The sequence below is a fragment of the Condylura cristata genome, unplaced genomic scaffold (assembly GCF_000260355.1).
Source record: "Condylura cristata isolate star-nosed mole 26May11 unplaced genomic scaffold, ConCri1.0 scaffold00025, whole genome shotgun sequence".
NCBI lineage: Eukaryota > Metazoa > Chordata > Mammalia > Eulipotyphla > Talpidae > Condylura > Condylura cristata.
Genome location: NW_004567126.1, coordinates 23,374,572 through 23,401,194, shown reverse-complemented (window position 1 = coordinate 23,401,194; position 26,623 = coordinate 23,374,572). Strand labels below are relative to the sequence as shown.

Sequence of the window (26,623 nt, the reverse complement as noted above, 5' to 3'; positions counted from 1 at the left end):
CTAAGTCCTGGCATCACCCGGCTCTCCAACCCCCTGGTAGGGGCTTCAAGGCCAGAGGACGTCTAGCCCCATCTCGTGTGACCAGCTGCAGCAAGTGGTCCGGCCAGGGATGGAACCACACAGCCGCTCTTATCCCAAATGAATCTCAGAGACATTCATCTAGACACGGGACCCTGTGCAGGGCCCGGCTCCTGAGTCCTGAAGGCTTTTCCCCGTCTTTCTGGCAAATGGCTTAGCATGAAGCCATAGTCTTCCATTTGAAGGAAACAGCACAATTAATTATCTGAGCCTGAACTATCGGGGTTTTGAGCACAGCAGGCTCCTAGAGGGGAACACAGCTGGGTAACACCAGCTGGATCTCTGTATAGAAACACATCAGAACATGACTTCAAAGTGATGATTTCTTTTTGGGAAGCTGAGCCTGAGTGAAGGGGCCAAGAAGGGAATCAAACAATCTCCTGTGAGGAGTGGAGAAATTGAGGCTGCCACGACCCCAACGAGTCCATTCCAGCAGCTGTTCTGTGCTGTCAATGAGCACCCAGCACTCTGGTGATTACTGGGAGCTTCTCTTCCCCAAGACATTTTGCAAATACCTATGGGTGCCGGGAGGGTGTGGAGTATCCAGCCAGGGGACAGAGGATAGAGCTGACCCACCGGTTCCACCCATTTAGAAGCAGGCCCTCACTGCTCCTCCCAGACACATTCTGGATCAAATGGACCGTACTGTTTATTTTAAAATTGTTTCCATCAAAAGGTCCATTTTTGCAAATAGAGTGCCCTTGCTCAAGAGGAGCAGATGACACAATGTGCCAGAATAGCTATTGCCCTATTCCTCAAGGTTTCTGCAGAGAGATGTCTTCACTCTGAGATTCACTTTGGGTCAGGGATGCTGTGCTTGATTCAATACAATAAACAGAGCCCAAAAGCCCCGGGTGGTCCACCCTCAGAGACAGGACTGTTTAAAGAGGGAAATCGACAACTAGAATATAAATGCTATTCAGTGGGATGTGTGAATACGATGGTCCTCCTTCCCACCACCCTGCTTCTGTAATGGGCAGGTAGCACCTGTTAGGCGCTCCTCCTTCTCTAGCTGCAGAGAACACAGAGCCATATATGGGAAGCAAAAACCCTTGCTCTCATGGACTTTGTCTTTGAGTGAGGACAGGAAACAACTAACAGAGGAACACATCCATAAACTGACTCTCTGTGAAAGGCAGTAATTGGCCAGCGGGTCACTGGGGTGCTAGCTCATATGGGGTCTTCAGAGAGTGTCTCTGAGCAGGTGATGTGTGAGCGGAGACCTAAGTAAAGTGAGGGAATAATATTATTTTTTTAATGAATGGAAAGAGTTCTAAGCCCAGGGAAGAGTCACAGCAAAGGAATAAACGCAGTTTTCCAAGTGACAGGCTGTCTAAGAGACAAGGAAACTCAAGGCCAGCCCACTGCAGCAGACCAGCACAAAGACAGGACTCTCAGGGAGGACTGTTGGGGAGGACTGTCCGGGAGGACTGCCCTGAGGGATGCGTAGAGAACTGTATCAGCAGGCACTGGAAATGTTGCTGTGAGAGAAGTCTGCAGGCAGCCTGGCAGCGCAAGGCCAGGAGGCTGAGCCAGGAGAGGCTTCAAGGCTGCACGTTCTCCTAGGAGCCTGTGCTTATGGCCAAAGACTCCCAGGCTGGTTTGTGAGGCAGAGACATTGAAGAGGAGGCAGTGAGCTTGTGACCGGGAGTCAGGAGGCACCTTTGCCAAGACATTCTCTTCCCCTGAATTCCTTGGTATCCCCATCGTTAACACAAGGGGCACACTCCGGCCCTCTGCACACTGAGCCTGTGGAAGTGCATGCAAAGGGGATTTGAAACCTAGGAGGCAGTATTGTAGCTGTTCCCTCAACACCTGCCGCTGTCGGGGAGCCCCAGGAGTGGAGAGTCACTTCTCAACCTCACCTGATCTCTCCCCAGAGCCCTGGGATGCAGACCCTCCTGGCACCTGACAGGGCTTCAGCCAGCTGTTGGGTGGCCCCAGCCAGGGCCACCCCTCACTGTGACCCACAGGTGTCTTGTTGACCACATCAACTGGAAGAGGCAAGTTCCTGCATGCCCCAAGCAACGTGAAACTGGTGTCTCTTCCTTCTCCTCTCAGAAGTCACCTCAGAGCAATGAGGCAAACGAGAGGCAGGATACACAAACCCCATCTTCGCAAAAGTAGGAGACCTGAAACTTGGAACCACAGAAGTCATCCCAACCATGAAGACCTGGTTGGAAAAGGCAGAAAGAACTACCAAAAATCATTTCTGGAAGATGAGAAGTCCTCACTGAGATGGAAAGCCTAACCCCCAAGTTCAAGTGCAGGGTCTAAGCAGGTGGGGTGGGAGACTCTCCAAGCAGGTGGGGACTCGCCACGTAGGAGCATCCCTGGATCCGATGCCATGGACAGAAAAGGTGAGGCCAGAAAGGGGTCACAGAGACGAGCCCTATTTGCAAGCAGCAGTCCCTCTTTGCGACAGTGGGGAGAGAGGCTGGAGCCCTGAAGCACCCCAAAACTTTCTGGCCGGAGAGAAAGCAAGTCCAAGCTACTCAAACACCAAACTCTGAGAACAGGAGAGAGTCTGGTGGCCTGGAGTCCAGTCCACATTGCCCCCCGACGCCCCAGCCCTCCCCACCCCCAACAAGTATACCAACTGCAACTGCGAATACCTGGCTCAGGGAAAACCCCCCTCCAAGAGCAATTACTCGAAAAGGAACCAGCAGAGTCTACACCCGGGAAGCAAAAGCAAAGGAGGAACGAAATAGGGAAAACAAATGAGAAGAAGAAGAGTCAACAGGAAAATGTTTTCACGGAGTTGAATAAATGTGACCAAATATTTCACTATGATTTTAAAATAAGAAAGTAATGAGGCAATTATCTCGCTGAAGCAAACGCATTGAACAAAGATATGAAAGAAATTACTACCTATTATCTAAAGTAATAGAGGATTGAATGTACTATGTAGAGAATTAACAGACTGTCTAAAGAAATAGGGCATTAAGCACATTATATAAAGTTCCAGTTATGAAGGTAACTGCCAGAAAAATGCAAACCTTCCAGATCACACACACAAAAGAAGGGGCAGGGACCCACATCAAATTTCTTAAATAAAAAACAGAAACCAGAACATAAAACAATGGCAGAAAAATGACCATAAATACATAAGATGTGTATATATGTGCCATATAAATGCATAAAAATGTGTGTTGATTTACACATAAATACATGTTACTGAGCTTTTAAACTCAATTATTTTTTTTAAAAAGACTTTAGATTATATCACAAAGTAAAATTAACTTTCTTTTATATAAAAGTTATATCCAAAACAGAGGGGTATAGAAGGTTGAAAATCAAAGGCTAGACAATGGCATACCAAATAAAAAAAATAAAACAGATCACAATCTAAATATTGGGCAATCCAGCGAACAGCACTGACTGAGACCAAAAATAAAACTTTATAATGCTGAAGACTACAATTCACATGAATTAAAATAGTTATGATAACCATATAAAAATTGTTAAAAAAACAAGATGCAACCTAATAAATTTGAAACATTTTACTGCCTTCTTCTGTAATTCATGAATTAGAACCCAACCGAACATCCAACGTAGCAGGTAGAAAAGTGCTGTTTGACTTGTAATGCCAGAGGAGGGACAAGGAGTTTCACTAGCAAGAGGCCAGGAGGTGGGGGTGGGCAGGCAGACGTCTCCCTGGCTAATTGCCTAACTAGTGCTGACCAGAGGTTCCTTATGTCCTGAAAGAGGCCCATCTGGTCATTAAGTCTCAATTTGGGAACAGATACTTAACCTAAATAACTCCATTTTGGGCTTGTCTTGTTTTTAACACAGTAGTATTTGCAAAGCAAGATATAAGGAAATTAAAGAATAGGCGATTATGCATACATAGTAAAAGGCTTTTTCAACTCTATGACCAAACATCAAGTGGATACAATTAAATTTACAAAAGACCAAAATAAATGACCTCAATAAGCACACTTCAATCTCTGTATACCTACTAAACAGAGAAAATGTCTTCATATGAAATGCACCAAAATTTCAAAGTACAAAATTCTTTCTCTGGCCATACTGCCCAAAACTAGAAATGGTCAATAAAACCAAAACTAAAAACCCCTCACCATTGGAAAATAAGTTTTAAGTCATTTCAGAACAACAACTAGGCTAAAAAAAAAAAAAAGAAATGCAAATAATTATGGCAGAATAGTTAGAATGCAATAATTAAGACATGATAAGTCTGGTAGGATTCAGCTAAAGGTAATATTAAGAGGGAGATTTATTAAACACTAATAATTATCAAGGGTAGAGAAAATAAATTAAGGGCTCTATACTAGAAATTTTAAAAATGTAAGACCATGAGGATAGCATAAAGAAGGATTTAATAAATAAGACCAGAAATTAACATATTAATTTAAAAAGGGAGATGTCAGAATAAATAAGCAATCAAATTAATGAAAGGTAGAGAAAATATAATTCTAGCAAATAAGGTAGTAGATGAGGGGTAAGCCACGGCTACTATAAAGGAAATGAAAGCACTTTCCTACTCAACTCTATGTAAATACTTTTGAAAATTTCAAAGTAATGAATAATTGCATAGGTCATAAAAGACAAAAAGCCTATGCAGATCAATTATGAAAGAACAAACAGGAAAAATTGGCAAAATTTCTCTCCATAAAACTACCACGCTGGAAATTTTTACAAGACAATTTTCTAGGCCCACTTTTAAAAGAATAGGCAGAAAAATAGTGATTTGTAAAAACCGTTCACTTTTTCAGAGCATATAAAAAAGAATTCGTCCAAATTCTTCTGAATGACCCCAACTATAACCTAGCACCCTTATAAATATCATTGCAAAGCTCCTAAATAAAGAGAAAGGCCTAGATCAAGTAAGATTCTTTTTCAGGAATGCGAAGAAGATTCAGCATTAGGAAATCCATTAACACAGTCATTTTAATAAAGAGAAAAATGACACGATTATCTACTCACATCATAGAATTAACAATTAGCCTTTTCTTTGTAATTAATACATAAAGCACAAATCTTAAGCATATAATTCAGTGATTTTCTTACATTTATATATATGCTTATGCATTTATAAATCCCTACCCAGATCCAGATACAGAATTCCCCTCTAGAAGATTCCTCGAGGGTCTTCCCTGTCAATAATTTCCCCCAACCAAAGTAACCACTGTCCTTGCTTTTGCTACTGTATATTAGTTTTTTGTCTGTTCATGAATTTCCTATAAATGGAATAATACAATATATACTTTTAGCTGCAGCTAAAAGTATTGTATATTGTATTGCATTCTTTTATCAAAGCTTCTTAGTGAAGAATTTAAGAATATCCCCTCAACCTGATGAAATATATTTCTCTGATCCCCAAAGTTTAATGAATAAACATCAACAATGTTTCAACAGTAACTCTGCATCCAGTAATAAGAATGCAGAAAAGATGCCCAAACTCTCCCGTATTACTTAACACACTTTCCTAGAAATATTAACCAGTATTTAGACATGGGAAGAAAACAGTTATAAATGTAGAAAAGGAAAAGGCAAAAAAAAAAAAAACCTTGACACAAGCAATAAGAAAATACATTAAGTTGATGCAAAATTAAGATCCATCAGGTAAGCAAGTAATAGTCAATTTGAAGCAAGAATAGGAAAAAAAGAGCCCAATTTGGCCCTCCCTGGTGGCGCAGCGGGTTAAAGCACTGCACTGAGAAACTAAAGCCACTTACGCATGAGTTCGATCCCCGCCTGCCCCGGAGGTGACCACATGGCGTGGCAGACCTCTCCTGACCCGCCCACTGCTCCCCTCAGCAGTGTACTTCATCGATCTGCCTGTTCTGCTCCCCACTCTGTCTCTGGTGAATCCTCTCACCCTCCGCATCTCTGGCCTGTACCCCAGTTCTGTATGAAGAAATAAATAAAGCTTAAAAAAAAAAAAAGAAATAATTTAAAAAAAAAAAAAGAGCCCAATTTACAATAGCAGAAAGACATTATACAAATAAAGATGAAATACCAAGCAACAGAATTCAATGATAATGTGCAAGATTGAAAGAAAGAAAACACTAAAAACACAAAACGAGATTTGAACAAATGAAAAGTCAAACTATGGTCTTGGCAACACTCAATCCCTGATCTGTGAGTTTCTTGCAAGCAGGGATGGTGCCTTGGTCACCCTGGCGAGCCCAGCATCTGCCCCAGTGCCTGCTGCTGGTTAGAGTGGCTGGGTGAGCAATGTTAGTGCCAGCGGAACAAGGGACTGAGTGAACCTCGCGGAAGCCACGCACAGGCGCGCTTCCCCGCCCAGACATGCTTCCTCAGGCCCTCTGTGACTTTCCCGAACAGGCCACGTGGTAGACTGTCACCCTGGTGGCCCCCTGTCATATTTCCTGGAGTTAGACCCTCACAGAATCCCTTCCCACCGTGACCCTGGTCTTGGCCATAGGACTTGTTTTGGCCAAAGAGGTACCAGCAAGCATGACGTCAGGGCTGGGTCAGTGCTCACGCACTGGCAGTAGGTTGTAGAGAAGCTCCAAGCCCACTGAGACCACTCGACTGAGTGATCTCTGCTCCAGCTTTGCAACAGATAAGAACCCCTGAGTGCAGTCAACCCATGGAACTTTGAGAAATCGTAAGTCACTGCTCAGTCAGCACCATTTGTTATGATTTCAGACAACTGCAACAGGCCACCATGGAAACGCTCATGTTTCCATCTCCTGGCGCATGATGCAGCCTCCCTGGCAACCCTGGCTGGCACGGCAGCTGCCCTATATGCCAAGGTTATTTGCTGGGACCAAGGTTGCCAGAAAAAGCAAGCCCAAGTGAGGGTGCCCACATCAAAAAACAGTCATGAAAGAGAAACACCTGGTGAAGAAGGCTCTGTGGCAGGGGAGGAAAGGGGGTTGGCCGGCTCTCTCTGCTGCTTTCCTCTGGGGTTTCCTCCTGAGCAAGCAGCTCCAGCCTCCCAGGGATTTTGATGCTCAAAACCACCAAGTCTGGTGAGCATCCCTGCTCTCCGCAGACCCTGGCCCCTTCTCAGCAGAGTGGAGCCACACTCCAGCTCCCTGAGTGCCCAGCGCTGTGCATAACCCAAGATGTCAGCAAAAGGCAATGAATCACCAACACAGAAAAGCCAGTAGCCCTGCAAGCCTGGAAAAGTCCACAATTAATAAAGGAAGAGTGTATTTCCACTGATTATATCCTCTCCTCCAAGTCTCAGCTAGACACCTTTTTCAAGCCTGTGGCTATTACAGTGAAAGCATCTTCAGTGAATCTTTCTTCCCTGGGAGAAAGAGTTCCTTGAGAGTAGAGACTGTAACTACCTAGCCCGGAACACAGCATGGCACGTGGTAGGCCCTCAGGGAGTGGCTGTGGAGTGGATGAATGCGCACATGAATGAAAACTCATCCCAGTGCCGTGCAGACAGGGCTCCAAACTGTGATCCGGTGAGGCTGTCCCACCTCTATGCCTCACCCAGGCTAGTTCTTCCTTGTCTATCTGGCTACAGCCTTCCTACTAGATGTGGGGTATAAGCTAGCCTCAAGCTTCTTCCATCCTCATGTTGCTCCTCCACAGATAGAGGTTCCCACCCTGCCTTGGAGAGAGGGTAAGGAGGAAGTCAGTCCACGCCCGGAGCACGCCTGACACGTAGCCAGGTCTGTCAGTGGGCGTGCAGCGTGTTCTCTGTGACCTGCAGCTGCGCAGGAGAGAAATCAGAGCCTTAGCCAAGACACAAAGGCCCTCCTCCTCTGGGCTCAGGAGGAGGGGGAGAAGAGCACTCTCCAGTCATTATCTGCCTGATTTCCCACCTTCCTGGCCACCTCTGAGGACTCACCTCCTGGCAAACCCACCCACAGACACCCCCACAAGAGCAGCCGAACTTAGTCTGTTAATGGAAGAAAACACAAAGTCTACCAGCAGCAACCCTGGGGTGCTTCGCCCTGAATTCATGTTTTATTGATTATAAGTGCACCAATCTGCATATGAAAAATGGTTGAACACATATGGGGTGGCATAAATTCAGAGGGGGACAATGCACCTCATAAGCTTGCGCCCCTTTCCTTGACCTGTGTTGTGTCACTGAGTATTTTCTTAAACATGCAGTGTGGCGTTAGAAACTAGTCCCCACGCTGTACATTATACTCCAGAACTTTTTTACTTTATATTTGGAAGGCTGCCTTTGGCTACCTTCTCCTACTTAGTCTCATAACAACCCTTCAAGGTAAGTACTGCCACCTCCATTCTACAGATGAGGAAGCTCTAAATAGTTGTATGAGTCACCCAAGGTCACATGTCCAATGGGAAGCAGAATCAAAATTTTCTAACCTGAGTCTTGCAACTTAAAAAACCTCTTTCCAGCCTTCCACTGGACTGCAGCTAACAACATCGAATCGCTCTGGCGCCCTCTGGAGGTCACTTCTCCATCCTGCCCCCGAGAAAAGGTCAGTTCATCTCACTTGAATTCCTACAGCTTTCTTTTTCTTTTTTTTGTAAGGTCTAGCAGGGACCCCAAAGGAAGTCTTAAGTGAAGGCAGCAGGCTATTATAAAACTTTGTCCAAGAATGGAAACACGTGGAGGGCCTCTCAGCCCATTCCACTGCACAGCAGAAGGGGAGGAGGTGACAGCCCCCTCCACCCCCGGCCCCACGGGTCCCACAGCTGTCTGTCTGTGTCAAATGTTCTGAGCAGAGGTTGGGGGCTTCAGCTCCCCACACAAAGAGTTCAGAGCTGTCAGCACCTTTCCCACAATACACTAGGTACTGAAGAGCAGGTGATAATTGTAGCCCTGTCACCCTCGTCACCTCTGAGCTGGCTGGGGATTTTTTTTTTTCTAAAAACAAATGTTGTGCTGCCTAGAAATCAAAGTCGGAGGTTCAGTTGAGGAAATACACACGGATGCTGCTGCCCACCCCCACTCAGAGCATAGGAACGCCCCTCGCCTCGGAGAGCCCTACTTTGGCCTGGTCAGGGACAGCTGATGGGGGAGGACTGCCCAGCTCCCAGTGAGCACCCCCAGGAAAAGCGCCCCCCCCAATCCACAGCCAGCTCCGGTGTCAGAGCTCCTCCTTGGCCCTGAAGGGAAGGCTCCCTCCCTCACTGATGCGTGCCCTGTCTTTGAAGAAAACACACAGGGAGCCTCAGGCTTCTCCCGAGCCTCCCCCCTGATCTGCACCCTCCGCATTCAGAGACCAAATTTTCTCCCTAAAGCAAATGCTCCTTAGCTCTGTTGACCCTTCTTGTAGAAGAATTCCAGGCTCCTCACTTTGAATGTCTCCCTGTCCTTAGCACACACTGCAGCGCCTATGAATGACTGTGTTAAACAGTCACCGCCAGCCTGGAGAATTGTGGAAACATACTCAGATTCTCACATTCAGATTCACATACACAGATACAAGCCAAACCAAAGCGCAGTATAGGTATGCACAGTAGTAATGTCCTAAAATTAAGTGCCAGAGCTGTATACACATAATCTCACTTAGTCTTCACACGCCCTTATGAGAGTGATAAAAGCACTACATGACATCAGCTTAAAGAAAGCTAACATTTTAAGAATCTACTTGAGCCTCAGAACTAATGCAGAGCGGAGAATGCACTGAACTCCAAGTCTCTTTGTCTCCCTGAACTAATATTCCTCTGGGCTGTGCATCTTGCACAAAGCAGCTTAATGCTGTTTTACATAAAGCTGTCCATTCCGTCCCGCGGAGTTCTTAGAGCCGCAACACTGACACTGAATTAGCATGCAGAGAGGTCCAAGCAAGTCCCTAGAAGCTGTCATAGAGACAAATCAATATTCCTGTTGAAAAAACTCACAGCAATATCATTCCAAACAAGCCTGGCCTATCTAATCAATTTTATTCACAACTATTTTTCATTGCAGGTAAAAGCAGTGAACATCCGGTACACTCGCGTGGTTCAACTCAGCAATTTAATCTCTCAGAAAGCAGAGGCTGGGGAAGGGTTGGGACACCTATTTAGAACCTAATTGTGTTGCAACAAGGGTGAGCCGCTTGGAGAAGGAGTGGGGTGAGTGGGGGTGAGGAGGGAGTAATTCCTGAGAAATAGTAGCTGGTTCATCTCACGGCTCATGGGATTCACAGAGAAAAATGCTGGCCGTCAGCTGACGTGTATCTAGGTATCTAGGAAGGCAGACAGCAAAACCTTCAGAAGCAAGGTAGGCTGATCCATGGCCTCACACTGGCAAGGAAGACACCTCTGGAGAGATGACTCTCAGAAATGAGATTCTGACAATACAATTGCAAACGACACTGAGCGCACAATTGCAGCCAGGGCTGCACAGGCTGAATACAAAGGAGCGACACAGCTCTCAAGAGTACAAAGTCAGGAAGGAGTGGGGACATCACCTCGGGCACCAGCTGTGCTAAATGACCTCGGGCAATTTTACCAGCCTCTCTGACCCTCCGATCCTCATTTAAAAGGTCAAAGCATAATTCTTATGCTACAGGCTTGTCCTGAAGCTCACACAGCATGAGGCATTAGCCACAACACAATAACCCAATAAAGGCTCTCAAAAAATATTGGTTGTCAGGTCCCTCCTGCCCCAGGACTGATGACAGCAAGTAGGTGCCTTTATTGCGCCCATCTTCCTGTCAAGGACAATGGTCCTCAATCAGAGAATCCAGAATGAACATCAATAAGAATGTATGAATCCAGGTAAAATGGTTACAATTGAGGTCAAACCTCCTGACCAGGAAGGATTACATTTCCTGCCTTGCAGATGCCATGCTGAGCGCACAGTGCTGTTAGGAATCCTCGGAGAGCCCCACAGAGTGGAGGGAGCGCCAAAGGACAGGCAGCTCCCTAGCAAGTGTGCACCGGGAATGCATTGGATGCTACAGGAAAAGGGTTAGAAACTATCAAATGCCTTAGTTTTCCCTGCAGGAGGGCTAGAAGGTGCGTCTGAGGTCTGCACCAGGCAAAGCTCCTGCTTATAACAGGAGGCTTCCAACCCTTAGAAAGTCAAGCTGTGCCCAGCCTGAGCCAACCAAGAGCCCATCTGGCCTGACACACCTTGTTTCCTTTCTGATGTGTTTGCTAGATAAATACCGGAAAGAGCAGGGCCTTGGGGGTCAGGATCCCACCTCGGGGTGACCGCATCTGTCCGGCTTGCTGGGCAGAGGCCTCTAACATGGCTCAGCCTGTCCCAGACAACATATTTCCTAGCAATCAGTGGGGTGTGGAGCATGGCTGGGTTGCTGGTTAGTTATGAATGAAACCAGAGGGGTGGTGTGCAGTCAGAACCCAGTTATACTGCACTAGCTGAACTGGAGGTCAAAAAAGCAAGGGTGTCTGTAACACCTTTTCTTTCTCCATTCTCACTGGCATCCAAAGATTTTCCCTCTCACACGTGCCCTACACCTAGCCCCTGAACAAACTCACAGGCTTGCCTCTGCAGTACTTCTCAGGCCTTTCTTCTACTTTCAGTATCACTGCCAGGGAACCAGCCCTTACCAGCCTGGATAATGAAATCTGGACAGAGAGCTGAATTCAAACCCCGGGTGAAGCTGGCAGCTGTGTGATTTGGGGCAAATTATATAGTGTTTTGAAATTTCAGTCTCCTTGGAGGTAATGTGGGGAGAAAAACACCCCCCATCTTAGCAGTGTTGCAAGATTTCTGAAACAATGCACGTAAGTGCCTGGCCTGGGATAGGCACTCAGTAAATGTTAGTTAAATCCCTAGACAGCTGTGGTAACCTCTCATCTTCTCTGTTTACCACCAGCCCATCCCCATTTCCCTCTGCATCATGTGTCTCATCAGAGGGGTGATCAAGTCTAACGACCAGTGATGCCCAAACACACAGACACACATGTACACACACACACACACACACTCACATCCACAGCATCCAGAATGAAATCCCAACTACTATTTCATAACAGTAACCATACCAACCTTTTCCCCCTTTTTGCCAGACCCTGTATAGTTATTATCTGTTTGCACCTCACATAATCTTAGGAGGCAGTTGTGTCTCCATGCTCCAGATGAGGGAAGTGAAACTCTGAGGAGTACTGAATTAGCAGCCCCCATACTAAACTCCACATGGGATATGGACAGCCTTCCTTTGTGGAGGCCAATCTGGGACAGGCCCTGGCTTCGATGGGGTAGGTAATGGAGTCCAACCTCACCCAAAGGAACGCTCACACAGAAGCCCCGCTGGGGACACGCCACAGACAGGGGGAATCCGCAGTCAGGGTGACTGACACCTCAGAATGAACAAGGGAGATGTCAGCTGTTCAGAGCAGAACAGCGTCCAGATTTCAGCCCCTTTTTGTAGGAAAGTGGTGCCGCTGGGACGCAGCGATCACCCCTATACGGTGGCGGTGACCAAAGTCACCAGAGAGAACCCCTTTCCCCCTTAAATACCTTGGATTCCCAGGGACTCAGAAGCCCTGTCACTGCCCGGATTTCTCTGAGTTCACCCCTAAATCCCTGGCTGGGCACAGGGCCTCTGGACACCTGATGGGGAGGATGGTTAACTTTATGGTGCTAAGAATTTTCTTTCTTATGGGGCTTCATTTCCACTTGTCTGGCAGCAGGATGGGAATGGAGAGTTGCAATGAGATCTACAAACACACAGAAGTCCAGCCTGCCAGGAGCCGGGCTCTAGAGTCTCAGGTCTCAGCCCAGAGACCTGAGGTGCAGAAGACAGCCTCAGACAGAGGAAAGCCCTGTCTACTCTGTCCCTGGGCCGATCCACATGCGGCTGGGGCTTTCCTACCACTGAGCCACGGAAGGGCTATCCAGGAGGACATCTCTCCCATGCTCCCACCCACCCTCTCTTTTTTGCTCATTTATTGTTTACTACAGGGGCTGAAACACACAGCACGACTGAGGTTTGGCATTCTGAAAGCCGGTGGTGTCAACAGACGGATACACTGCACAGCACAGTTGTTCCTGGACAGCAGAGCAGTGGAGGCTCAGGCTGTTGAAGCCAAATACTTTCTAGGGACCAAAAGGATTTCTAGGAATCCATTATTATGCATCTGGGAGAACAGAAAGGCCCCATTTCCCCCACACACTTTACTCAAGGGTAAGGGGAGAATACAGTTGGCTCAGCCTATCTTCAAAGCACTATGAAGCCTCAGGATGCCTCACATGGCATCAAAAGACTCAAGAAAACTCAAAGTGAGAGGAGCTACCAGTGTCAGGGGCCCATGGGCCTCACAGGGGCCTCTTGGGTCAAGTCTCTCTTCCTTAGAGCTCATGGCCTTAGAATTGGGCCATCTAGCCAAATCTCACAGAACCTCTGGAAGCCTCAGCACACCAACTCTTCCTTCTGGAGCAGACAGGGCAGCTGGCACCCTCCTGTTCCGGAAACCCCCTCCTGCCTCCCCTTCCTGGGTGCTAGAAAACAGAGCTTATCTAGAGTTCTGCTCCTGCAGCTGAATTGAAGATTTCCTGATTTAAAAGTAACGCATGTATGATTAATTTAATAACTCAGCAATCAACAACTATTCATTCTGGCACTCCCCAGGGCAACTTTGGACACTTCAGATTCTGACTGGAACAAATTGACCAAACTGTAGAACATGAGGGAAATTCCGGAAACCCACAACAAAGGACAGATTTAAATGTTATCCATGATGCAAACATCTAGGAGTCAAGGGGTTAACATTTTAGCATCTCCTTCTCAGACTCTTGTAATACGTTTTTATTATGGTAGAGATTGTACTGTAAACCTAATTTGTGTCATGACCATTTCAGTCCCTTCAGGCTGCTCTAGCAAAAATACTATGTATTGAGTTCCTCAAACAGCAAATTCTTATCTCTTACAGTTAACTATCCACCAGGTCTTTCCTAGCCATCTGTGCATTAACACATATAATCCTCACAATGAACCAATACCATAGGTACCGTTCTTGACCCCATGTTCCAGAGGAGGGAACTGGGCAGTAAGTAGCTTGTGCAAGATCTTGCAGCTACTAAGTGGCAGGGCTGACTCATGGACCCAATCTGGCTCAAGGGCCGCTCCCTGGGCTACCACTCCATGCAGTAGTACTACCGGGCTTTCGCTGCTATAACAAATTACACCCGTAAAACAATTATTTTCTCACTGTTCTGTAGATCAGGACTCTGTGTGGCACAGACTTTCCAGGTGGATCCTCTACTTGGGTTGAGAGTCTGAAACTGTAGTGACCCAAGGCCGGATATTTTGATATATCTGAGACCCCGATTATTGGAAATAAATATGGCGATCAGCATAACACAGCTGGAAGAAATGGGAAACCCAAAGTCATTGCTGTCACTAGAAGTACTTCTTCAACTTCCTCTGGTTCTAATTCTAACGCCGTGGTCCCAGTTAGTTGGAAAAGGCCACAGCTATCTCAGCGAAGAACCAGAGAAAAGCTAATGAATGTGCTCTCTCTCTGTGGCCCAGAATCTGGCTTCCCAAAGAACCCGTCGGTTTTATTTTCTTCTAATGAGGATTTGGAAGTTGGCCACCAGTAGACTAGCCTGATTTCCACCACTGAGGACATAATTCAAGAGGAAGAAGTGGCTGTGGAAGATAACAGCAGTGAACAACAGTTTGGTGTTTTTAAGGATTTTGAGGCACCCTGGTTCATGGCAGGGACAGGACACTGAGTGGACAGCAGAGTGGAGGCTGCTTCTTGCTGCAAGCCTGCAGGAGCACCCATGACTCCTTCTCCTGCCACCAGCCAGTGTGAACGCTCCGCTTTTAAAGGGCTCCGTGGTTGGGTCAGGCCACTCAAATCATCCTGGGTCTTACGTTAACTGACTTGGGACTTGACTTACATCTGCAAAGTCCCTTCACAACAGTAGTTAGGCTAGAGGTGATTGTATTCACCCAGGGGCAGCATTAGAATTCTGTCTACCACAGACTTTTAATAAATGTGTGGCTATTATTTAGGAATTGTTTGGTCCAACCAATTGGGAAACAACTGTATCTACTTTGTTACATTCAGAGACCTCAATAAAAGAGTTTTGTGCCAGAGAGGGCTACATAGCGAAGCCCTGGGGTCACTCAGGAGGTGGTGTGTGGCAGGGAACTAAGGACAGGAATTTTTAATGTGATTTCCATGGGAAGACGGGCAAAGCAAGGTAAGCCACTTGGCTAGTTTGAGTAATTTCAAGGGCTCTGACACAGCCATTGCTCCTTGTTTTCTGGTACCTGATCCTGGTGTACAAGGGTAGGGGGATGGTGGTAAGAGTGGTGAGTAAAGTGAGAACCCCATAAAAGAGAGTATGGGCTCTGGCTTGGTTGGTTTGCATTTGAAAGATGTGTTAAAGATGGCTCTCCCTGGTGGCACAGCAGGTTAAAGTGCAACAACCACTTAGCTGCCAGTTTGATGCCTGGCCCCAGATGGCCCACATTGAACAGCAGACCTCTCCTATCTTGCCCACTGCTCCCCTCAGCAGTGTATTTTGTCAGTCTGCCTGTTCTGCTCCCCACTCTGTCTCGAGTGAATCCTCTCACTGCCCCTGCACCTCTAGGCTATACCCCAGTTCTCTATGCATAAATAAATAAATCTTTAAAAAAGAAGAAGAAAGATGTGCTAAAGCAAGTAGTTTGTTCTCTCTAGGACATGGCTCACCCTGGCAATCCCAGGGTTAAATTTCCCCCATGTAATTTTAATTAGTTATTACTTACTTATAGCAATTTTTTTTATAGATTTACTGAGATATACTGATGATCAAATAAACGGCACATACTTTAGTCAAGCATTTCATAAGTTTAGCACACATATACACCCATGAGATCATGGCCATATTTAAGATAATGAACAGAACTATCATCCCCAAATTCCTCACACCCTTTTATATTCTCTCCTCCTAATTCTTCCTCCCCATTCCTCAGTGGCCACTGATTTGCTGTTACTTTACATTGTTGCACTGTTTTTTCAGCTACTAAGTTGTCATATTACTTTTCATAGCCTTTTAACTTATTCTTTTGAGTTTTCTAGACACAAACAGATCAATCTACAATAACAGTTTTATTTCTTTTTCCTCATTTGTATTACCTAATCCTAATTCATGCATAATAAATCAGCAAGACTTTCCAGAATGGTATTAAATCACATTAGCAACTCTTATGCCATCCCTGCTTTTAATTAGAATGACTTTAGTGTTAAGCTTATTGTTTTAATGGGAAATCATCTATTACCCAGAACCAGGCTTTGAAACACATAAAGTTCTTTGACCAGACTTTGCTCCGTTTCTGAATCTGGATTCATTCATTCACCAACCCCACCGCTGCTGTTCATTCAATAGTCCTGTTCTGTTACTTCCAGGTCCCTTTAATCATTCTCTCCTCCATGTCTGATAATATGTTTATTATGGCATCTCTCAGACTAGATTATTAGTTTTACCTATCCCCCACTGTTGGGCTATAAACTAAGGCAGAAATTGTCTTTTTCATCTTATTGGAACAAACACATTATATATATCCTAGATACTTCATAAAGGTTTATTAAATTGAATTGAAATACAATAATGTTTACCTAGAACATGCTTTCTAATCTTGAATATTTATTAGAATTGCCTTGGTAAATTGAGAGGGACAAAACAATTTGCTTTAAAGCATAGTTTTGGAAAAAGTAGATGTTGAGTTTTTTTGTTTTTGTTTTTTAATGATACATTTTCCCATGTCCCATCCCAGACCTCATAAAAGAGAATATCTGGTCCTAGAAAACTGGAATCTGTATTTTTAATAAATTCCCTGATACTTCTTATCCAGGTGGTCTTCCACAGGCTGATGAAACACTAAAGAAACATCGTCTTTAAGTAAGAAAGATGACCTGGAGACAAAGCCCCTTTATATTATATAATGTTGATGCTTAAGGAATTCTAAGGTTCTGGTCAGCCCCTGTATTTTTCAATCAGTGAAACCTCTGAAAAGCAAGTTGCTTTGCCTGAAGCACTTTACGTCACCCTGGCTAGTCTCAGACAAGAGCTGGCCTCAGCGGATCTGTTCTCAGGGTACCACTGGCCTTTGCCCCAGGCCCAGCCCCAGCCCCAGCCCCACTATAAGCAGCAATGAGCCACAGGGACAGTCAAGAAGCAAGTTGAGAATAATTACTCTTAGAGCATTACAAAATCCAGTTTTTTAGTCAATGGCTTGGACCTGAGTTTGTAACTGTTAGAAAGTTATAAACAAACATAAAGCCAGAAGCAGACAATAATTCCCCAAGTCACCTCTGTCTGATGCATTATTTATAAAGTAGGAAATGTATTTTGTGCATTTTTTTCCCTACGTGGACATTCAATAAAGCCACAAGGCAGGGCCCTCCCTGGTGGCGCAGCGGGTTAAAGCACAGCACTGAGAATCTAAAGCCGCTTCTGCATGAGTTCAATTCCCGCCTGCCCTGGAGGTGACCATATGGTGTGCAGACCTCTCCTGACCCGCCCGCTGCTCCCCTCAGCAGTGTACTTTGTCAATCTGCCTGTTCTGCTCCCCACTCTGTCTCTGGTGAAGCCTCTCACCGCCCCTGAACCTCTGGCCTGTACCCCAGTTCTGTATGCACAAATAAATAAAACTTAAAAACAAACAAACAAAAATAAATAAATAAATAAACCACAAGGCAAACAGAGCAATTCCTAGCAGTCCGTTTCCCAACAGTGTCAGGCTCACGTCACACACGGACTCACTGCCCTGCTTTCCCCTCTCCTAGGCTGCAGGTTTCCAGACCTTACTCCCGTCTGGAATATTTCCAAGTACTGCCAGGCAGCAAAAACCCTCAGACAGGAAAGGAAGTAGGGGTCATCTGGTGTGGCCTCCTTATTTGACTGGAAGAAAAGGAAAGCCGAGAGAGGAAAGTCATGTGCTGGTAGCGACCAGCAAGATGGGAAAGCTGAGCTGAGGGCAGTGGCGGCCCACACAGAGATCCTGCGACCCCAGGAGCTATGTAACTTCGTGCACTACGTTCCTGGGGAAAAGGTCTTTGGGTCTTCATGACATTCGCCAAGAGGTCCATGCCCTCAGTTAAGAGCCACTTTCCAGCAGTGTCTGCACCCCACCACCCACGACTCTCCACTGTCCACCCCAGCACGTTACCTGAATTCCCGCTGCGCCCTCCCACCTGCCCTGCTGGCTCTGTTTCCATGTTGCTGCTGCCAGAGGGCTCGTTCTAAAGTGCAAACCTACCACATGGCGCCCCTGCCTCTACACCCCCAAGGGGCATCCGGATAAAAACCTAAACTGAGTATATCACACACGCCATGTTAGCGGCGGGCTCTTTCTCTCTAGCCTCAAAATTCTTTCTTCTGCTGCTTTTATCAGCAGCATGAAGACAGGCGCTTCGGAAGTGGGGTTTGCTTGGTTTTGCTTGCCTTTTTACTTTTATGTACTTTTCTCCATCGTCCCTACTTATATTTTCTTTGATCCTTTCTCCTTTGCTCCCCTCCTGATCTCAGAAATATTTCTTTGCTTATTAATGTCTGCTAGTTTTTATAAATATTTTTACTTTGCCAAATCCTCCACAGTATAAACGCATAGTCCTCGCCGTTGTCAGTCTGAGTTGTTTTACCACTCGGTTCCCTCACACTCAGTCCAGAGTTTTGTGGTAGGGAACCTGCCCTTAGACCAGTTCCCCAGGCTAAATGTCTCCTGCAGTGTCTAGCCAGCCGCAATCTCTAGGCTGTGCCTAAAGTGCCGAGTGAGGATGGTAGGTGAGACAGGGCCACAGGTCAGCAATTGTCCTGTTTGCTTTTCCACAACAGAGCTTTCCCCGGGTGCTCACTCCTACTGTTAAGGTCGAGATGAGAAATCATGGTTAGTTTCTGTGTCATTTTGATGTGGGGTGGGGGTAAAAGCTGTATCACAACCTCAGGCTGCCAACAACAACCTCCTGCATGAGGAGTCACGGGACGTCGGACTGCTCCCCCCAGAAGTTCAGGCTCCAGCTGAGATTCGGAAACTCGGGCTCAAGCTCTTAACTCTGAACCCCTCACTGTGTCTGTTGCTCCCCGGCAGTGCACCCCGTGTCCCGAATGCCAACTCTGTGCACCTTTTACTTACCCAGCATAACGCCAACCCCCGGGGGGGTGCATGGCCGAGTCAGTGACTGTGGGGGCTCTCCAGAGCAGCTGTCCCTCCCTCTCATGAGTGGCACTGCTCTAGCATTGCTGTGAATAGTTAGAGAAGTTTCCTCTTTCCTTTCTGCCAGACTTTTGCTCCTGATGTAAGCCGTAGTCCTCTATCTGCTTGTCTGGCATGGTGTACTGACTAGCTCTGCTGCAGCTCAGCTGTGACTATACAGAGGAGGTGAGCCTGGCACCTGCTCTCTGTGGCCACCTTTCAGACTCCCTGCAGGAAGGGAATGTGAACCTACATGTGTTTGGCAGCAAAGCACTGGGTCACTATATGAAAAAACTGTGTCTCATGGCAGTGAGGAAGGCCCTGCCTCTCTGCGTGCCCCTTGCTACAATCATGTGTCCTTTCACCATGTCTGCATTCCTCACAGACCACAGGAATGACTGGGTTCCCAGTAGTCTATACCACATAGTCTAGGTGGGCAACAGGCTAGCCCATCTGGGTTTGTGCAAGTCCATGCTACTGACCCTGGCACAAAGACAAAATCACCAAGACGCAGCTCTGAGACCATATGCCCTTTACACCGCGCATGACTGTATGCACACGTTTGGCACTTTATCTTAAACTCACTGGAGACCCAGCGACTCTGACCATATACACAAGTTCCCTGTAGGGCTGGGAGTCTGGGGTGATTTATTCAATATTCTAATATTTAGAACTCAGCTGTGATGTCTTAAATATAGAGTTTGCCACACTATGCCCAGCGCTCAGATAAAGGCAAGAATAAAGTAGTTTCCGATTATTCACCAATGGGAAAGTCTGAGTCAAAACCAAAATGAAATACCAGTTCACAGCCACTAACTGTGATAAAAGGTAGTTAATAAGCAAGCATTGGCAAGAGTGTACAGAAAATCAAAATTGTTGCTATGAGAATTTAAATTGTTCTTTCGGAAAGCAGTCTATCAGTTCCTCAAATAATTACGCTAGACTTACCATGACTCAGCAATCCCACGCCTGGATATTTACTCATAAAAAGGAAAATGCCTGTCCATGCAAACACTGCACATAAATGTTCATAGCAGCATCATTCCGGATAACCAAAAAGTAGGAACAACCCAGATGTCCAACTGCTGATAAATAAACAGGTGTGGTCTATCCATAGAATATCATTGAATATTATTCAGTGGAATAAAATATTGAAACATATTACATCACAAATGAACCTGGACAACATGCTAAGGGAAAAGACCAAACACAAAAGGCCACATATTGCACAGCTCAGTCTAGATGAAATGCCCAAAATAAGAAAATCTATAGGAATAGAAAGTGTATTACCAGTGGCCCAGGCCTGGGGTCAGGGTGTGTGTGCTGGGGAAAGGCTGTGGAGCGACCGCTAATGGAGATGCAATTTCTTTTGAGGTGATAAAAATATTAAAAGTGATTGTGATAATGTTACACAACTCCATAAATATCCAAAAACCACTTAACCAGACACTTTAGGTGGGTCAGTCACACAGCATGTAATCATATCTCCACACGGCGACTATAAAAACAAAGCACAGTGCCCTCTCGCAACAAACCCTAGTCTAGACGCCTCCCGGGTAACTCTCGAGTCATCTACTTGCCCTAGTTTGTCCCAGGACTCTGCCAAATGTAGTACAAAAGTCTTAGACCCAGGGAGACCCCGCGATCTGAGAAAGCAGGATGGTCGGTCTACTAGAATTCTCTCCCGGGCACCCCAGCAGGGACTGTATGGGCAGAGACGCAGCGAACTGCCCACTGGCAGGCTCTGGCACTGACAGCAGCTGCTGAGTAAGTGCTCCAGAGAGAAGGGGAGAGGTGAGCAGATAAACCCCTCAGGTGGGAGTGCAGGGGCCCTCCTTCACCAGCTGACAGGGCTGACTCGGCAAGAGGCTGGGTCCTTCCAGTCAGTTTGTGGCCAAAGAGGAAAGTGGCACCCCACAGCAGCCCCGCTCCCCCGTGGGGACTGGAGTAACAGAGTGGAGCTGGTGCCCACTCTGGCTCCTGATTTCTCAAGCTCACGTGGCACTTTAATGCCCGCTTTGCTCTCTCGCAGTAGAGCCCTAGCGTGCTCTACCATTCAGCCTTCCCAGGGGACTTCCCTCCCACCCAAAGTGCCTCCCCATGCTGCAGTTCCAAGTGGCCAGGCCAAGCGCCTGGGGGGAAAGCTTGCCAGCGAGCAGAGCTGGGAAGCCTAATGATGCTTGGTCTTTCTAAAGCACTTGTAACCATCTCCCATTTCTACAACCCAATTTCAAACAGGGCAAATTGTCCAGCCCAACCCGGTTGCTTCTAAGCATCCCTAAAAGCTGGTGAAAGAGGACAGCTGGACTGTTTCCTTGGCTATAGAGTACTGGCCACTGGCCAGGGTGTTCCCTCCCCTGCTTCCTTATCCTGACCTCTCTGCCCAAGAGAGGAGGCGCCTCTCCCAATGCCCACAACCACTTTGTCTCCCCCTCCCCCACCATAAAGCAACTAGGCCATTTTCACGACTCACCCCTCACTGTCTTGCATCTGCTGCAGGTAATTCCCTCCAAGCAGGCTCTGGTACAGTAGGGGGCAGACGGCATTTATGCTGGGTCTACTCTGAAAGAGACATTACAGTGTGTGTTTTAAAATGGTTCATCATCTACTCTCCACACAGTAATCACAATATTATAAATCACAAGGCAGATCATGTCATATCCCTGCTTTCCTCCACCTCTAGAATAAAACCCTAAGTTCCCTCCCAGACCCGGCAAGGCCCAGCAGGACCCCAGCCCTGGCTGCTCCTCCAACCTCAGGTCTGATGCCCTTCCGTCCCCTCACCCAGATAGCCTGGCCTCCACGCTCTCCCCTGAGTACGAGGCAAGCTCTCGCTTCAGGGCCTGTGTCTGTGTCACCTCTTTGACTCAGAATAGTGTTCCCCAGATAGTACTATTGTTAAGGGGAAGGATGTCCTAAAGGAACTCTGCAGAGTCTTTGGGACTCCACCCTCTACTCCAGCTTTCTGGACCCTACACCCTACTCCAGTGATTGGAAACTACAATTCCCAGCAGTACCAGGGAGAGAACTGCAGGACCCCAGGGCGGAGCTAGCAGGAATTCTGGGACATTTGGGGGATAAATAGGGCGCGATTGCATCTCAGGAAGCATCTCTGGCTCGGGAAACAGCTCTCCGGACTGCGTGATTTGGTGTGTTCAGTCAGCCTAGCCGTAAGGTATTCCATTTACTTTGTATCCCGCTCTCTTTCCCTGGGTTGTTTCCTATTTGTTTCCCCTTTTGTAAATAAACCCGTTATTGACCCTTTTGTGTTACCTGTGGTATAACCGAATTGTGAGCGTGCAGGTAAGGGCCCCACAGACAGGCGGCCCAGTCCACTCTGGGCTACCCTGTAACACTATGTCTCTCTCCCTCACTTCCTTGAAGCCTTACTTAAATGTCATCTCCTTAAAGGGGCTTCCATGATGAGCCTATTATTTGTCTTCATTGCTTTCACTATTAAATATCTGCTTATTTGTCTAACTTCCCCTAGTAGGTCATAACATCAGTGAAAGGGGGAACACTGTCTATCCTGTTTACTGCTGCGTCCCCAGGGCCGAGAATAATGCCTGGTGTGAATGGGCCTTCAAATCCCATTCATTAAATGACCACTGTTACTCACTCTCCTATATGTGCCTCTTCTTCACAGAGAAGGAAATTGAGGTGGATAAAGATTATGTTACTAGTCCAAAAGCATGTAGCTGGTAAGTGGCAGATATAGAACGTGAACCGAAATCTCTGAAGCCAAACCCTATGTTCTTTTAATTATACCACAGCACCTCACTTCTGAAACAGTCCTTTGTGGAACTGTGTAGGCAGGAAGCTTAAAAAGGGAAGAGACTCCTTAAAGAAAGAAGGAACCTGCCGCCCTCCTTCTCCACCTCCAACTCTCAGCTGATGTTTTGTGACATTGAAGCTGGGGCAATACCAGCTAGAGATATCTCTTGATTGCAGGGCGAGAGTGCGGTGTTCAGCAGTCTCGCCCTAGAACTGAAGTTGCTGGTAGGAATAAAAATAGGCTTGCGAATTTCAACCATACCAATTAGGACTTACATCCCTTTGGGGAGGAGGCTTGAAAGTAATGGAGAAATGAGCCAAACTTTAAACCTCACAGCCCCCAAAAGTCAATTCATGGCCTAGTACAAAGCTTCAAAGAAATTCTCGAAAATCACTCAGCTTTTTTATTACATAGAGCAGTGAACATTATGTGGGTGTTTCACAGAAGAGTCAAGTATTGGAAGTGTAACAATCTCAGAGTTAAACTAGACCAGAAACAAGCAAACTTCTGTGAAGGACTGAGGGGGTAGTTACTATTTTGGGCTTGTGACTGACCCCCACATCCGCAACTATTTAACTCTGCTGTTCTAACACCAAAGCAGCAGGTGTAATGAAATGAGCATGGCTGTGCTCGGATACAACTTTATTCATAGAAAAGATCGCAGGCTAGTTTTGGACCACAGGCTGCCTTCCCCAGCTTTTTATCTAGGCCAATGTGCTTCTGTGACAGAAGCAGAAACAAAGACAGAGATGAAGTGACTGCTCCAGGCAGTTATAAAAGAGGAGAAAGAGTTGGAAAAGTCACTCAGTACTTGGGCAACAATACCTAAGCATGATGGCCCTATCAGGCTACTTTAAACAAAGGAGAGGCAAAGGTAAAGAAAACAGAAGAGCTCCCTGCTCTTTCAGACTTCACGTTCTCATGTGGGTGTCACAGTAAACCCGGCAACACTGATCTAAGTGCTGGGAATGCCGTGGAAACAGGCTGATGAGGCAGGGCAGTCGGGAGCCTGGGCAGGTGCAGGGGGGACGGCACAAGGGGTCTCAGGGACGACAGCTGCACCAAGACTGAACTAAGAGCCAGGTGACCTCCATCGGAAGATGACATCTCAACTGTCATTTCATCTTTGCAAACTTTTGTCACCGATGGGGAAATTGGGGCTGGTGGCTGACAAACGCTCCACAGTGGCCCAGGCTTTCCCAGCCTGTCCTGCCTGGCTCCAGAGGCTGGACACTGTCCTCACCCTGGTAGTTTTTCTGTCACATCACACTCAAATGACACAAGAATCCCCTCAGGAATTTAAAACATCTCAGTCTAAGCAGATTGGCTCAGAAGCTGACTGTGGATTAAAATCAGTACAGCACTGAAAACTGCTTTGATGACCTGATGCTTGAAATTAAATGCATTTTGCACTTCAAAAGTTAAACTGATACTTGTTTAGTTTTGCATATTTCATCTCTAAGAAGCTAGGAGAGGCATTTCCAGGCCTCACTTTTCAAGCATCTCTGCAAACAAAATTTTCATGAATAATATTTATTTCAAACAAATAAAAAGCCAAATGAAATGCACTTTTTTTCATTTTAATATTGGTTTGTGAAGTACTACAGACTCTCGAAGTGCTAGAGCAGAATTTTGATTAGCTAAACGCAGATGGTTGATTTGATCAAGATGATCAGGAGGCAAGTAATTCCAATTGTTGTTATAAACCCCAACACAACTATTTTTTATGCTTCCCGTCTTCAACCCACAGTCCCTCAGGGGTAAGATCAAACAAAAGGTGGCTGCTGGCAGGAATGGGCTTCTCCATGTGGCGTGCTGGCCCCCACCAGCGTGGTGAACAGGGTTGAGCTAAAGGACAGACCACTGCACACACCTGCACCAGGCACACCTCACACTCCTGCTGCTCTTGGGGTGAGGGGAGGGGAGAATGTTTCAGTACTCATTCTGCTCCTTGAGTGTCGGGAGACAGAGCTCTTCAATGCATTTACTGAAAACGCCCAGGCCCCTGACCGAGGAAAAGGGTGCAGAGAGTGAAACTCCTAGGCAGAAAATCCCAAGGGGGACCCCTCTCTCAGGGCCCACCCTGTGCCTGCACCATCTTCTGATGGGCATCCTCCCTACCTCACTCAACTCCACGACCTCTCCTTAGACACAGCAACCCAACCTTCGTATAAATCCTCAGTGACTCATTCAGCAGTTTCCTCTAACTCCTCAAACCCCAGGCCAGCACTGAATCTCACTCACAGGTCCAGCAGTACCGGTGGGTACAAATGTGCAGTAGTGTTCCTCAGGGCTTGCTTCTGCCGTGAGCATCTCCCAGTGTTGCTTTAACTTTGTGATGCCTTCAGCGTGGTGAAAACATTTTCTTTTTTTCATGAAATTCTTTTGCTTTCTTTTCTCAGAAAGAAGGGGACCTACAGGAGGAAAACACAAAACAGACATCACTGGTGGCTGGAATTCCCCCAATGACCACAACCGGTTTAAACTTATGGCATTCTTGAGCCAGCAGAGGTTCCTAGAGGTCATTTGGCCCAGGCCCCCACTCCCAACTATATGATGGCATCATCAGGCTGAGAGCAGAAGCCTGCAGCATTTGCACAGCCAAGGTGCAGCTCCCTTACTATGGAACACTGGCAAGTCTGTCACCTACCCCAGGCCATACAGAAACCATCACCTAACCCAGGCGTCCCCTTTAGTGGGCTCCTTCTCTTGTTTGGGTGCTCAGCTTAGAGCTGGCTAAAGGAATTTACATAATTTAATAAAAACATCTTGAGCATTTGAAAAGGAAAGTATTCGTTTAAAGTCTCTAGGAGAAGCCAACCTTAGCAATCCCTTCCTTACTCTGTATATGTCAACCACATGGAAAATTCCATCCTTCCTTCTAATTCCCCTCCTAAGCACACTATTGCACATCTTATGTTCCTTCTGGAAAATGATAAAGCCACACTCAAATCCTGACGCCACCAATATTAAATCTGTGATCTTGGACAAGTCACCTAACCTCTCTGAGTACCTGTTTTCCTTCTCTGTAAAATTAGAATATGACATTAACCTCAAAAATCTGTCACAAGGGCTAAGCAAAGTACAAGGAAAGCATATGGCGCATTGACTGTCTCAAGTAATGGTACAGTTAAGAAACAGTTTGATTATAAAAACAGATCTTCGGAGTTTCTAAAGACCCACTTGGTCTCCTTGTCATTCTCCAGAATCAACATTCCTGTTACCTCTTGCTGCTCCCAATTTTCCAACCCCTGTTTTTCAAGCTAGCATTCTCAAACACTTTGGGGTCCTTAACCTTACTGAGAATTCAGTGGAAAGTTCAGACTCGTTCTTCTGGAAAGTTCACCCAGCAAAATTCTGGACACAATTTCCAAAGACTCAGAAAACTCTTTAAGCCCTTTCACATCCTCCAGCCCAGAAAGCTCATGGACCCCAGAGGAATTTTGAAAATTTCTCTTCTGATCCCACCACCTCACAAAAGCACCCCAGTCCTTTCAAACAGGTGTGGGTTACTGGAAAGGACCTACCTAATCTGAGGTGACTTCAGCTACAAATTACCAGCAGGCCCAGGGATCTAGAGGAGCTTGGGATTTGGAGAGGAAGGATCAAGTTAAGGAGAAATGCACATCAGCACAGCCTGAGTCCCGCACAACAAAGGCCCAATTACCACCTCAGGTTTTCCAAATGTCAGAGCCAGTTTATCAGAAGTCTTTTTCAGCTGAGAGACATTAATAGCATGGGGGGGGGG

General features: G+C 46.4%; 1 protein-coding gene across 3 annotated transcripts in view; it reads right to left on the bottom strand.

Annotated features, from left to right (window-relative positions):
- DRD2 (dopamine receptor D2) overlaps positions 1 to 25,285 on the bottom strand; it is a 103,281-nt gene extending 77,996 nt beyond the window's left edge. For 2 of the 3 annotated variants that reach the window (XM_004689254.2, XM_004689253.2), the window contains exons 1-2: positions 25,120 to 25,285; positions 21,574 to 21,662 (exon numbers count right to left, since the gene is read on the bottom strand). In XM_004689254.2, coding sequence (XP_004689311.2) covers positions 21,574 to 21,662; positions 25,120 to 25,251 — 221 coding nt within the window. In that variant the 5' untranslated portion in view covers positions 25,252 to 25,285. The remainder of the gene's footprint in view (positions 1 to 21,573; positions 21,663 to 25,119) is intronic. The other variant, XM_012729932.1, reaches the window with a different exon arrangement.
- Positions 25,286 to 26,623: the final 1,338 nt, after the last annotated feature.